Below are 15,496 nucleotides of genomic sequence, written 5' to 3'. Positions count from 1 at the left end.
AAGTCCACAAACTAGTTTATTCCCAGATTAAAAATTTCAAGGTGTGTTGAATGTTAACATAATGAGGAAGGCAATGAATATATAGCAAGCCTAGAAAAGAAAGTTTACCACTGTGTCATTTAAATCAGTGGATTTTATAACAGCATCCCCTCCCTGGGATAATAAAACTTAACATGTATATGTGCTGTTTCCTTTGCATTATACGATGCAAGTTGAAGAATCTTCTCTTAGGGAGTTAATGTCCACCAGTTGAGAAATCATTCCTTACTTCCTTCACCATTCTTTTTTTTTCTTCTTAATTTTAAATTCCTGTGTAGTTAACACACAGTGTTATGTTAGTTTCAGGTGTACAATATAGTGATTCAGCACTTCCATAATCACCCGGTGCGCATTACAAGTGTACTCCTTAATCCCCATCACCTGTATCACCCCCACCCCCATCCCCACCCCACCCCCAGCTCCTTCACCATTCTCTAACGGAAGTTAGGGGGAACACCAGACATAATGTGTTTAGCTGACCATGACCAAACCGTTAAGTAGACCAGAAACAGAGGGAGGAAAGCCTTCAGTTAAAAGATAGGGATTAACTATAACACATTGAAAGAAAGACAACCCAATGACACACGGATCCCTCTTTGATAAGGAAGGAAGTTACCGTCTCTAACAGTGGGCCCCATTATCAAAGACACTGTTACCCGAGACAGGAGTATAGCCCTCTGGGCCTGGTGAGCATTCCTGCCCTTCTGGTGCTGTCTGCCGCCCAGTGCTCAAGAGGCTGTGGGTTACCTGTAACCCCTCTGGTATGCTGTGCTTTCTGATGCGGACCCTGGGAGGACAGCCCTTATCAGGTCAGGATCCACCAACATGAAAAGCCACCACCACTTTCTGTTCTTTTGCTGCTAAAACCAAAGCACTCCTAGGGAAATCAGAAATTTCTACAAGACTCCCTTTCATATGAAGGAGGCTTTCAGAATTTGTCAAAGTGTGTTATGTTGGCATCTATGGATGATAATTTGTGTTATATTTAACATCTATACCTTCAGAGAGAGTTATTTCTATAAGGGAGAGTGGTAGGGAGAAACAATACTCAAACTCTCTGGCAAAGCTAGTCAGTGTAAACCAATTGAGGGGAAAATTCTGTACAAAGAAATTAAGGCAGCTCATGGTTTAAACTAACAAAAAGAAAACCCTGTTTTTTAGGGGGAAAAGCCGCGTAAGTTGTAATGGTTGCTGAGGAGCAGCTGCACGTTTCTCTTTGTGCAGTACCGCGCATCTGGCTGGCCGAGGTTTCAGACCTCCCATCACATTGCTGCCAGTCCGTTAAGGGATGAGAAACTGAAAGGCACGGAGAGACTTTTTTTTTTTTTTTTTTTTTAATTAATAGACTATTTGTAGAACGGTTTTAGGTTTACAGCAAATTGAGCCGATTAGACAAAGTTTCCATATATCCCGTCTCTTTACAATTTCCCCTATTACCTTGCATTAGTGGGGGACTTGTGTTACAGGTGATGAACCAGTATTGTATATTATTATTTGTAAAAGCCCTTAAGTTACATTAGGGCTCACTGCTTGTGTTATAGATTCTGTGGGTCTTGACAAATGCATAAGGTCATGTATTGGTCGTGTCCCACAGAACAGCTTCCCTACCCTGACAACCTCCTGTGCTCCACCATCCCAGCCTCCCCGCCTGGCCCCGTCGGTGCTTTATTTCTTAGAGAACGAGTGGTGGGGAGGGACAGAGGGGGAGAGAGAGAGAGAGAGAGAGAGAGAGAGAGAGAGAGAGAGCGCACAAGGGGGGATGGGGGATGGGTGGAGAGAGAGAGAGAGAAGCAGCATCCCTGCTGAGCAGGAAGCCTGATGCGGGGCACAAGGCTCGATCTCAGGACCCAGAAGTCATGACCTGAGCCGAAGGCAGATGCTTAACCAACTGAGCCACCCAGGAGCCCCTGATGGGTTCTGTAATTTATACCAATTCTGTTTCCTGTTGGGCATTGTTTTCACAGTGTTTTGTGTTTTCAGTCCACCCACTTTTCTCCAAGTGTATCTAATCCATTGCTTGGTGTTTGTCTACCTGCGTTTGCCCAGTGATGGGCATCAAATTCAAATATGTTTTATGTTTTCTTTAAACATTCGTTGTGTTTGAATATATTTAAGCCCTCTTAATTGAATTTATGCCTTCTGATTAAGTGTTCAAATAGAAATATATATTTATGAGTTGTATAAGTGGTAGAGATATATATGAACTTATGTTATATTTCAAGAACTGATAAGTAATTTAGAGAGTTGTTTTCCTAATAAAAGCAATCCTTTGACTAAAGACAAAGCGTACTCATATGCTGAGGTCTTATATACAGCAGAGTAAGTTCTCAGAGCCTATAACAGGGTACAAAAGACATAGTTGGAATAAAATGCTGTAAAAGGAGGTGTAAGTACCTTACTCTGGCAATGTGTCATATATTAAGCTTTAAATAGTTGATTAAAGTAAAGAATATCTTTATCCCCTCAGAGTTATGTGAGTTATTAAAAATATCTTTTTTATGTAATTATTGAATAGATGTGTGCATTGGCATTTTCCCCATAAGGACTTGAGGTATCTTTCTCTAAAGACCATATATCCTGAGGATAATGAATACAATACAAAAGTAATGGAAAGTCATAACTTTGCAGAAGAAGAGGAATTTCCAAGTATTCTATTTAAAAGCAAATGTTGTAGCCTTGATTAAACATTACATTTAACTTTAACCTGCTTATAAACTGAAAACCTGAAAACATAGTAAATGTTATCAGTTTTCATAATCCAGATGGAGGAAGCATACTCATTCCTCGAGGTAGATACTGTTTCCTGGTAGAGGTAGGTATTTCTCACCGAGCATCCCCTAGCGTAGCCATGGGCATAGGAAGCAGATTAACCATTAGCAGGATTGACATTGAATTCTGAAACCTAGAAGTCCAAGTCTTGAGATACAGTAGCGATTTTACTTAGGAAGCAATGTTTTATTTACACTTGAGCAAGTGTTTGATTAAAACCCTAGAACTGTCATATAGGGCTACATCGTTAGCATGCGGAATCAGTTCAGTCTTTAGAATTGGCAAGTAGAGGTAGGAATCCTGATTCTGCCCCCTTGTTATCTGTGTGGTCCTGAGCACCTTTAATCTCTGCAAGCTTCAATTTTCTCATGTGTAAAAGTAATAATTAACAATAAGCTACCTTGCAAAATTGTGACTAGGGTTAAGTCAGGTGAAAGTTCCTGGGATTATTCAGCACATACTACTTAAATGCGTTGTTAGGATTACGTATGATAACCACCTAAGGTTCTGGGATGGTACCTGTTGCGTAGGACCAGCTCTTCAGTGCACGTTGATGTACTATCCTTTCTCTTCACTCTGCTAATGATCATCCCTTCTCTACTTCAGGGAAAGCACAAAATGCATGTAGCTACTGGAATGGAAGGTGATTGGTGTGGCCTTATTCCTGTTGGACAGTCTTGCAATCACGTTACGACAACAGGCCTAAAGTGGAACCTCAGTAAGTAAAACCCTTGCACAAAGGGAGGTTTTCTTTCTTTAAAAAAAAAAAAAGTGTGTGTGTGTGTGTGTGTGTGTGTGTGTGTGTGTGTGTGTGTGTATGTATATAACAGTGCCCAATAGGATATATATGTATATATCTGGTATATACGTAGCAGTGGAACTCTTAGGTCAAAGGTAGGTCTGTGTGTTTAACCTTTCTGTGAACTGTCTGGCTGTCTTCCAGAGGAGCTACACCATTTCATATTTCTACCAGCAATGTGCGAGGCCTCCAGTTTCTCCCACAGCCTCACCAACATTTGTTACTATCTTTTTGTTTTTACACATCTTAGTGGGTATGCAGTGGTATCTCGTTGTGGTTTTATTTGCTCCCCGCCCCGCCCCATGACATGATATCAAATACCTTTTCATGTGCTTATGGATCATTTGTATATTTTCTTTGGAGTAACATCTTCAGATCTTTTGCTCATATTTTAATTGCATTATTTTCCTTTTTAGTTTGAGTTGTAAGATTCCCTTATATATCCCAAATAGAAGTCCTTTGTCAGATATATGACTTGCAAATATTTTCTCAGAGTCTTTGACTTATATCTTCATTTTCTGAAATTTAATTAACTAAATTCATTAATTTTGATGAAGTGTGATATTTTTTCTCTTATGGATTGTACTTCTGGTATGGAATCTAAGAATTCTTTGTCCAGCCTTCTTCATGATTATGTGTTCTTGAAACCTAGTTTACTTTTCCAGAGAAGCAGCTATTTTAACTAAAGTAGCAAGTTATTTTCATAGTCAAAGATTTTACAAGATTAGCTGCTTTTTACTAAGTTTTAAAATGTTTCCCAGTACTTATTAACTGTAATAGGTCCTAGTTATACTAAAACTGTCTGATTTGAAAGGAACAAAAACTGAGGTGGATCTTTTCATGAAATAAGTGCTGATTCCAAAATAAACCATCAGGCTCGTGAAATGGGTCAACTCTAGTCTCTTTAAAAATGATAGTAATTTAATCAAAGCGCTTTGGTTGAATGTCAGAGGGATTGTCTCCTGATTGACCAGTACCTCTAAGGTTGTAAAAACTAAAATATAGAACCACGTCATTCTTTTGTAACATGCAAAACTCTGAGGTTCCCCACAAGGAAATAAATATTTCAACAAGTAAATAATTTGAAGATAAAAAGATATTTTAAAAGACTTTTCTATGAGCCACTGCTGAAACAATTAGGAAAACCTAGAGCTATTTTGAGGCAAATGTCTGGAGAGCTCATCAGAATTTGAAAGGAGGGTGAGAAAGATCTGCTTTAGCGCACAGAAATATGTGACAGCCTTTGAAACTGTTTAGCTGAAACTGACATGAGCTCCCATTAGAAACTTTTTTTGAAAACATTTCCAACCTAAAACAACTGTACTTTTTGGAGTTCCGTTCGTTCCCGGGACCCAGTCTTGATGCTGGTGAAGTCCTTTCAGACCTGGCAGTGACTTCACTTTTCAGGGCCGGCACCGAGACGGGAGGGGCACTGAGCAGGAACGAGGGCTTGGCAGTCCAGGCAGTGGCCCCGCTTCCTTTCTCTTACAGTGATGGGAAAGACTCGGACGATCATCCAGGCTTCTTCAGGGCTCCTTAGAACATCCTCTGATCCCGTGTCCTATAGTAACATGCACATCCTAATTCCGTATAATGAGTTTGACTCTGGGAAGGGGCCTTGGACATGAGGCGGCGTTTAATCTTACTGTCCGTGATAATGTTTCAATCCTGCAGAAATGCTATGTGCTACTACTTCTTTATATATTTACAGATTGCTTTGTCTTTTAAAATAATTATTTTTCTTCTACAATTTTATGCAAAATATGTAAATAGCAACTTAATGGAGTATGCAAAGCAAGAAAATTGAGACACACTGTTTCATCAGTTCTCTGTGGTGAAAGCTACTTAATGGGGTCTTGTGATAGGTAATATTACATCATTAAAAAGTAGTGAGAACTGCTGGGAAATGATGCAGTGTCAGCTTGAGGAACAGTGTCTAGATTTCTCCCACTGAGAGGGCAGGGCCCCTGCTTCTCCCACTGTCATTGTGAAAGCAGAGTGCTGGGGTCAATGTCAACTTGTCAGTCACACCTATGAAGTGACAAGACGGCCCAGGAAGGAGAAAGGAGGCGCAGTACCTCAGCCAGGTGCCGATCACTTCTTAGTTCAAGGAGAGTACGCAAGTGCTTCTAAAGAAACCTATCAAAATCTCCCTCAGGGATGGGAGGGCAATCTGGCTGTGACATCTGTCACCCCACTGATCGCCAGGGTGGATTTGGCTGATCTGGCTGACACCCTCAGCACGGCGACTTGTGCGTCCCTCCCAAAGCCGCGCACTGGGTCGCAGGGGACGACCTTCCCCGATAGAGGAGGACCGTTCTTCGGTCAAGGGTGTACGAGTAGCAGCGCTCCTCTGCTAGGATCCCCAAACAAGCTCGCAACGTCCATGTGTAGGAGAACGTAGGGCAGTCAAACTTCCAAGATTCCAGACACCTCCAAATGAGGTGCTGCATGTGCCAGTCTGCCTTTCTTAAAAAAAACAAACAGGGCGCCTGGGTGGCTCAGTTGGTTAAGCGACTGCCTTCGGCTCAGGTCATGATCCTGGAGTCTCGGGATCAAGTCCCACATCGGGCTCCCTGCTCAGCGAGGAACCTGCTTCTCCCTCTGGCCCAACCCCCTCTCATGTACTCTCTCTCTCTCTCTCTTTCTCTCACATCCTCACTCTCTCAAAATAAATAAATAAATCTTTAAAAAAACAAACAAAAAAACAAACAAACCCAAATCTCCCTCAGGGGGTCTGGAGGCTGGCTGTCTCCCAGTCTTTACCCACTCTAAACGGTGATGCCACAAGTCCTGAAACTCATCTGATTTACCTGTTTCAATTTGCAGTATCTCTCATCACGTTCTGTCTTTAAAACAAGTCTGAAAAAGGTGCTCTGTACCCATCACCCAGAAGTGAAACTTGACAGCTAGTGTTGAAGCTACCTGTATGACAGTAGTTTACTTCAGAGCAGTACGCTGTGAACATTCTGGGTCAGGTGTCTGGGCCCAGAGTTTCTCTAGGCTGTGTATACTTGGGAGTAAAATAGCTGCGTCATAGACAAGAGCATCTTCACCTTTCCTGGGTATGCCATATGGCTCTGACAGTGGGTACGCCATCATACACTCACGCAGGAGAATACAAGAGTTCCCGTGCTCTGCGTCCTCATGCAGTTCTTGGTATTGTCAGAATTCATCACTTTGGCCGATCTGAGGCGTGTCAGTGCTAGTTCATCACGGTCTCTGGTTACCACTGAGGGAAAGCATCTTTTTGTAATTACTGACCCTGCAGCGCTGGTTTCTTCTTCTTTGGATTACTTTCTTTTGCCTATTTAGTCATTGGACTATTTGTTTTTTTCTTATTATCAGAAGTCCTTCAGATCCTAATTATCTTTTTCCTGGCTGTATTTTCCCTTTTCCAGTTGTTTACTGCATTTTTGTATACATTAAGGTTAGTAAGTTAAAGGCAGTCAAATGTATCCATCTCTTCTCGGGGATTTGTAGTTTTTGTCTTAAGTCATCTTTCTCTTCTCCACAGTCATAAAGACATCTCACAGTATAGTTTTAAGTCTTATTTTTAGGTCTTTTCTTGCACCTGAAATTGATTTTGGTGTATGATACGGGCTAGAGGTCTGATTTTTTTTTCATTACTGATAACGAGTTGCCCTAGCCCCATCTATCTTACTTTCTCCAACCGAAAGTTTTCATGTGCAGGGGGAAAACCTGAATTTCTAGTCTCTTCTCTTGGCTTACACACTTATTTCTGTACTGATCCCACACTGCCTTGATTAGCGTAGCTTTGTAATGAATACTGAAGTATGGCTAATGGAGTCTCCCAACTTTCTTCTTCCAGAGTTTGATGGTTATTCCTGGCTTTTCGATCTTCACAAATGTTAGCATTAACTTGACAAACGTCACGCACACAATTCTATTTTAAGTTTTATTGGAATTATTTTTCATTTATAGATAAATTGGGAGAATACAACAATTGAGGAAGAAAATTTCTGTGCGTGATCGAGTTTTCCATAAACATAATATCTGTCTCCGTTTACTTAGAACTTTTTAACTGCTTTCATTAATTTAAAAATTTTGTCCAAAAGATCCTGTACATCTTATATAAGATTTGCTTCTAGGAACCCTATATTTTGTGTTGATATTGTAAATTGCGCCTTCTAAAAGCTTCACTTTTCTGAGCTCTTTGGTGGCATGTAGACAGACATAAAATTGATTTAAGTATATTATATCAATATATTGCAGAATGCTCTTATTGTTTCTAGGAGGGAGGGGTAGAGGGAGAGAGAATCTTGAGCATGTGGAGCCCCATGTGGGGCTTGATCTCACAACCCTGAGATCATGACCTAAGCCGAAACCAAGAGTCAGACACTTAACTGGCTGAGCCATCCAGGCGCCCCGCTTTTATTGTTCCTAAGAAATGTGAGTGTAGATTCGCTTGGGTTTTCTATAGCAAGTCATATATTTGATGGTAATTAAGTTTTCTTTCTTCTTCACTCATAACAAATTGGAATGTGCTTTGTTATAACTAACTGCAACAGGAGGTTTAAAGAAGCCTGTTTCTTTTTTCCTCATGTAACAAAGGACAGGGTAAGTAGTTCCAGGGCATGGCTTCTGTGGTTCCATCAGCCTTTGCCTTAAAATCGTAAGAGATTGCAACTTCAGCCCCTCAGGTCCCCCGTTCAGCATCAGGACAAACGAAAGGGCAGAGGGGAGGATGGGGTAGCACATGTAGCAGGAAAGCAAGGCTTTAGGGATTCCGCTGTTTCCAGAAATCCTTCCTGCATCTAGTCTTTGGCCTCGATGGCCGGAACTACCCAGCAGCCACCCTCCCTGCAGAAGAGGCTGGGATGGGCAGTTTTGTATCTGAAGACATGGACGTCCCAAGTGAAACCGAGGTCCTGTCAGGGAGGAAGAAGAGAATCAGTAGGACTCTGCTCTTCTATCAAGAAATGTCTTTTCTTTGTCCACCGTCTTGATGAACAGTTTAGCTACACATATAGAATAAAATCTTATTTTCACTCTCTGTTGGCCATATTCTTAGGGGTTTCTGTTGTAGCTGTTGAAGAATCTGCAGTTAAGCAAACTAACTCTTATGCATTTATAATCATCCTTAACTCTGTCTTTTAGACCTCATTTTTCTTTGATGTCCTAAAGTTTTACTACCATATGCGTAAGTGTAACCTTTCTTTTATTCTAGTTGGTTTTCCTTCACCCTGATAAGTGGTATAGCTTATCGCTTGCGTAAATTTTTCAGATATCCCCATTTTTCAGATAAGGACACATGGTAATTCCAACCTTTAGGCAGTGATTTGCCTAAATTCTCATCATTAGGGATTGATGCACTCAAAATTTGAATTCAAGTCTTTAATGCTCTTTTTCCTTGTTTCCAGTTAGTAAATGAAAGACTTGCCATAAAAAGTTGTTGTTAAGTTCATGTTAAAAAGAAATCACTAAAATGAATTTGGGATAAAGAGAAGAAAACAAGAGGAAGGCACATATATGGGGAAAGCAAGAAATGGAAAGGCTTAGGAAGAAGAACTTAAATTCTCTGGGATGGAGCTCTTAACTTCTTTACACTTTGGCCTAAGAAAATATCAAATGGAATTGCCTTCCATTTGCCCAATCCTCTTATTTATAACACTCAAATTGAGTGTGAAATTATGCATTCATTGTTCCTTCTTTTATGCTTTTTCAAAGTATAGAAATAAATGACAGAATGAAATAATTTCATAGCTCTGACTGAAAGAGACTCAAATCTAACCCAAGTGATATATTTCTGAAGGGAAGAAATTAAGAGAAAACCATTTGAAAAGATTTTTCATCTCAGTGGAAAATAATTTATAGAAGTGTGTACAGGTACCAAGATTTTCTGCAGGAGTTCTCTGTGAGGATTTTTAAGTGCCAGCCTAACAAGGGAACAGCTTATGGATCTATAAAACTACACTTGGTAAAAATGCAGTTTCAGTGAGAAGCACCCTTAATTCTCACTCCATTACGACTCAAAGCGATTCTGGTCGGTTAGCGTTTTAAGTCTGGAGTGCAGGGGAGGGGGTCCGTGCTAGAGAGAGAAGTTTGGGACTTGCTGGCTTATAGGTGTCGTGGTTCAACAACAGCTATGCCCACTTGGGTTATAACCTTTTGTGAGCTAATGCCACTAATGTGTGAGATGTTTTATATTTTTAGGTATCTTTATTATTATTTTTTAATTATTACTTTTCTAGTCCAGTGCTTAAAAAATGGCACTCTGAATCTGTGACATCAGTATTTCCTGTTTGATTCGAGGACAGTATCTTTTGTACCTTTTTCTTTTTTAAGATTGATTGATTTATTTTAGAGAGAGAGTGAGTGCGCAGTGGGGAGGGGCAGAGGGAGAGAGAGTCTTAAGCAGACTCTGTACCGAGTGTGGAGCCCAGTGCAGGGGTCGATCTTAGGATCCTGAGATCATGACCTAAGCCAACGAGAGTCGGATGCTTAACCGACTGCGCCACCCAGGCGCCCCAGTGTCTTTTGTATCTTAATTCTTTGATAACTGGTGACCCAATTTGAATTGAATTAAAGATATTATTAAAATTTTTACATAAAACACATGTGTTAGAGATCAAAGGTGATAATCAGGATGGCTTTTTTTTTTTTTTTGCCTCTGTCTTCCCCAAAGGAAGCTGTTAGTGAAAGTTTTCCACCCCTAAACCATTTTCTTGAGCTTAGAAACAGGTGAAATGACTGTATTTCATCATATTTAAGATGTCATCGATTATAAGATGCATAATTATTTTATGTTCACTAAGGAAAAAATACTAATTTAATTGCAGAGATGAGGGGGAAATGTACACATTAGAAATGATAAAATGTGGTAGATCAAATAGCACAGAACTTAATTATCAGATTATATGCAGAGACATAATTTGTTTATATAATTTGTTTAATTTATTGACCTCTAAGAAGTCAGCTAGGATTCTGATAAGGACCATGTCGATTCAGCCGATCAGTTTGAGAAGTAAATCCATCTTATACCAATGTTAAATATTCCAACACATGAACCTGGGATACTTTCATTTAGATCTTTAATTTCTTTCAACAAAGTCTTGCTGTTTTCATATTCTAAGCTTTTACTTCTTCTGTTAAATTTGTTCCAAAGTATTGTATTGTTTTGATACTATTGTGAATGGAATTCTCTTCTTAATTTCATTTTTAGGTTGTTCATTGCAAGTGTATAGAAATAGAATTGGTTTTTGTATAAATTGATCTTGTATCCTACAACCTTGCTGAATTCATTTATTAGTACTACTGGTGTTTTAGTGAATTTCTTAGCACTTTTTAAATATTCAAGGTCATGTCCTCTGCAAATGGATGTGGATTCTCTTGTTTCTTTTTCTGGCCAAATTGTCCTGGCTAGAACCTCAAATAATACTGAAAGCAGCAAGTGTGGACGTCCTTGTTGTGTTCCTGTCTGAGATGGAAAGCATCCAGGCGTTCACCATGTATATGATGCTCGCTGTTGGGTTTTTCACAGATGTCTTTTATCAGATTGAGGACCTTTCATTCTAGTCATAGTTTGTTGAGTGTTTTTTATCGTGAAATAGCATGGATTTTGTTTTTGTTAATTTTGTCTTGAGATGATCATGTGATTTTTGTGTGTTTTTTTTTTTTTTTAATTCTATTGATATAGTGTATTACATTAGTTGGATTATGGATGTTAAACCAAACTTGCATCTTTGGGACAAACCTCACCTGGTCATGATGTATAGTTCTTTTTATATATTGCTGGATTCTGTTTTCTATTTTGTTGAGGACTTTTGTATCCATATCCTAAGATAAATTGTTTCATAGGGTTTTTTTGTTTTGTTTTGCTTTGTGATGTCTTTGACTGGTTTTAGTGTCAGGATAATACTGCTACCTGGTCTTGAAGTCTAGGCATTCAAGAGGGAAACTCCAGGGAACTCCAAGGCAACAAAAGCAAGACACAAGGGAAGTAGGTCTAGCAGGCAGGATGAAGACTCCGGAAGGACAAAGCGTAGAGGGAACTCTGGTTGTGGGAGATAACCTGGCGTATGTTCTGATCCAAAGACGGGTGGTGTCTTGCACCTTAGCCCTCTTTTGTCTGCTTACTGCCACAAAGAGAAGAGAGGGGAGGGAAGGTGAACTACAGGGCCATCTTGTTTCTAATTAAAAAACAGCAGGGGCTAGCTGGCCCTTTAGAGGAGTATAGATCACTGAACATTGAAGCAAGCACAACTTTATGGGGAAGAAGTTGCATTTACGTGAAAATTATATACAATATCCTATAAGTGTTCTTTTAAAAATCACATATCTCTACACATGGACAAGAGAAATTTTCTCCCTTCTGTATTTAGTTAGCCATCAATGACTTTCAGTCTCCATGGCTTTATATGATTAATTTAGAAAAGTCATTAATGTTTTCATAGCCCATTTTTATTTATAAATGGAAAGTGCTAGCTATAAATTTCGGTATTGATTTTTCTTCATTAATAGTTTTCCAGTAAGAATCTTTTCAAACCTCAGAAGTAAAAAGTTCACTTACAAATTTATGTAAATTTAAATGTGTGATGCAGGGGTGAAAGATGTGTTTTTCATAATAGCCATACCTATAATACTACATTTATATTATCTATATAATTTAGGATCATAATTGCAAATAAATATTTTCACAGAGGTTTTTCAAGGAGGCCTTACATTTCTATTTATAGAGTACTGAATATTTCCAAGTATTTGGTAAAACTTTAAAATGTAATAGTGTGTACCAGTTTCATTACTCTAGGCTGCATTGAGTGATTTCTTATGCTTTGGACTACATTATGGGACTAGCAGAATATTACTTTCTTTATTAGTAGGATTTATTAAAAAAAAAGAAGTCTTGTTGATACTACATCTTGTTTTTTTTTTTTTTTTTTTAATGCATTCTATATAGTATGCCAGCAAATGACAATTTCTATGACGTATGGGCCGGACTGTGTGAATGCTATCTCCTTTACTTAGATTCTAGAAAAATTATACTATCATAATGTCAAGATGACAGTATCACAATAATGTCATCAGTTGTTGAGACCTATGATTTTTAAGTGAAATAACTAACATCTAAAAACGACTTTCAAAAATAAGTAAGTAAATAAAAATGACTTCACAAACCACACGGCTTCCTGGAGCCAGAGCTGACCTAAAACTCAGGTGTCTCAGCTCCTAGCACAGAACTTTCTCCTCCTCGCACAGCAGGAAATTTTGATGTTTGATAACAGATCTAAATATAGTTGAAGATAGATAAACCTAAAGTGAGTGATGTTTGACAGATTAAAAAATAACCATATTTGTTAAATTTTTCATGATGTAAGTTTTCAGGTGTATCAGTTTCAAATTGCTACCGGAACAAATTACTACAAACTAGTGGCCTAAGCAGTGCATCTATTATCTTATAAGTTCTGGAGGCTGGAGTCCTAAATGGGGCTTAAAAAAGCAAAAATCAAGGTATTGACAGAGCTGCCTTCCTCCTGGAAGCTCCAATGGAGAATCCTTTGCTCACCATTTCCAGCTTCCGGAGGCTGCGCACACTTCTTGACCATGATTCCTTCCGCCATCTTCAGGCTAGCAGCATAGCATCATCGCCTCTCTCTCTCTGACCTCTGCTTCCATTGTTCTCTCTTCCTCCAACGCTGACTCTGTAGCTTCCTGCTTTTAAGGAATTTGTGATTACACTGGGACCACCTGAATGATCCAGGATAACCCCATCTCAGAATTTTGATTTAATCACACCTTGCAAAACTCCTCCTGCCATATAAGTGATTGATTCACAGGCTCCAGGGATTACAGTGTAGACATTGTGGGGGGCCATTATTCAGCCTCCCGTATCAGGTTTGTACTCAGTGAATTAAATAATTTTCTGAAATAATACTTAATATAGTGATTAGATCATTGAATCTTTACAGTTACCCTGAAAACTAACGTGTGAAGACTTGTTTATATTGCCGTTGAGAAATTGAATTTCAGTGTTGTCATTCATCTGGCCACAGATAACTTGTGATAAAGACTCAAGACAAAATAAAAACAAAACAAATTGTGTGAGCACAATTTATTTGGTGTCCACAAAGGAGAAGAACGAGGGTAACAATTTCCATCCATCTGTTTTCTGTTCTCCAAGGATTGTCGTCAGGTTTAGCCAAGTCCATATTCTGATCCGTGAGAACCACACAGGAAGTCCGACTTGCACAGGCCAGAGCCAGAAGCTCCAGTCGGCTGGAGGGTTGTAAGCAGTCTCTTATTAGACATATTTGGTTTTTTTTTTAATCCTTTTTATATTTCTTACCTTGTTTAGCCTTTGAAGCTCTACTTACATGAAGAAACTGAGAGTTTCTATCAAAAACAGGCAAAAGTGGCACCTGGGTGTTTCAGTTTTTTGAGTGTCTGACCTTGATTTTGGCTCAGGTCATAATCTCTGGGTTGTGAGATCGATCCCCATGTTGGGCTCTATGCTTAGCTTGCAGAGTCTGCTTGAGATTCTCTCTCTCCTCCCCTAAAATAAATAAATAAATCTTAAAAAAAAACAGACAACAATCTGATGTGTGATTAAAATGGTGAAAACACAAAAGGCCGAAAATTTGACTCTTCCTTATATTGCTTTTATAGCCACATATTATTAGTCTCAGGGCTCTAAAGGTCATTAAAGATCAAGTAGGTAGTAATGAATTAACTGAGCACACCTACACCATCAAACTACTAGTTTATTTATGCCTCTCTTGCTGTTATTTCTACCCCTTACACACACACACACACACACACACACCCCTACACCTGTATCACACTCACATGCTTGTACCATGAGATATTACAAGTTTGAGTTTTCTTAGCATGTACCTAGATTTGGTCAGTCAGGGGTTATAGACCACAAAACGGCCACTTTCGTTAAGTTCTGAATGTTAGTGCTGAGGAATAGTTGCACAAAATGACAATCCTGGGAAACTCTAGGACCCAGCTTTTATGAAGAAGGCAAAGTTAGTGGTGGTGTTGGTAAGCAGTAGATATTATTTCTCTGGAGAGAAAAGTACAAAGAGGAGCAAGATTATTTTTAGACTTTGTCTTTGAGAAGGATTTTCAAATATTCTGTTTGTAAGCCAGTATTATATTTTCAGACATTTAAAGTTAATAACATATGGCCTACTACAAACCTGTATTAAAAATATATTTCATTAACTCAGCTCTGGTTCTGTTTTCTGTGTTGTAGGATTTGAACCAGACATGAATGATTTTTCTTCTCTTAAGGCCTTGCCCTTTTGTGATTCTCCTGAGCGCACGAGGAACCAACAATAATTTACTATATGCCATAATCATCCTGTTTTGTTTTTAGAAAACTCCCTACAACCTGACAACACACATTTATTATGGTTGATTCTAGGCATTTAAATATGAAAACAATTAATGTGCATTTGTAGGGAATATGACAAATGGGAATTTGCGAGCAGACCAGTTTTTCACTGACCTGCATTCAGGAACACTATTATAACTCAGGTTTGCCTCCCCAGTTTTTAAATGAGTTGATTTCCTAGTATTTATGTGGGCAGGTTGACGGATGAGAATGACTTCGGCGTAAGCTCAAAAGTCCCCTTCCATTTCCCCTCCTCCAGGTTGCACTTTTGTGCTGATTCAGATGTGCGCTCTGTGCATTCAACCATCTAGCTAATATACTGAGACGAGAAAGCAATAACTTGTGGTCATTACATGAATTGTAGACAAAGAATCAAGGGGTGCAGGTGAATAAACTTTTACGGTGGGAATAGCTCACAGGGTATAATTTCCTACTGAGTCCAAATAAGCATACTCTGCATTGTGAATAGCACCTTCATGGATCCCATCTCTCTTTTCTCTACACTCACCGTCACTCAGATTTAATAT

The 15,496-nt window shown here is 39.1% G+C and overlaps 1 protein-coding gene across 5 annotated transcripts in view; it reads left to right on the top strand.

Annotated features, from left to right (window-relative positions):
- Window positions 1-15,496, top strand: part of TPK1 (thiamin pyrophosphokinase 1) — a 336,496-nt gene that overhangs the window by 233,808 nt on the left and 87,192 nt on the right. For 4 of the 5 annotated variants that reach the window (XM_028106283.1, XM_028106279.1, XM_088018241.1 and 1 more), the window contains one exon: window positions 3,415-3,526. In XM_028106283.1, the coding sequence (XP_027962084.1) occupies window positions 3,415-3,526 (112 nt within the window). Of the gene's footprint in view, window positions 1-3,414; window positions 3,527-13,748; window positions 13,833-15,496 lie in introns of those variants that run through there. The other variant, XM_028106282.2, reaches the window with a different exon arrangement.

The sequence above is a fragment of the Eumetopias jubatus genome, unplaced genomic scaffold (genome assembly GCF_037043125.1).
Source record: "Eumetopias jubatus isolate StellerSeaLion01/CBP00866 unplaced genomic scaffold, mEumJub1_p1.0 scaffold_14, whole genome shotgun sequence".
Lineage (NCBI taxonomy): Eukaryota > Metazoa > Chordata > Mammalia > Carnivora > Otariidae > Eumetopias > Eumetopias jubatus.
This window is presented reverse-complemented; position numbering and strand designations above follow the sequence as displayed.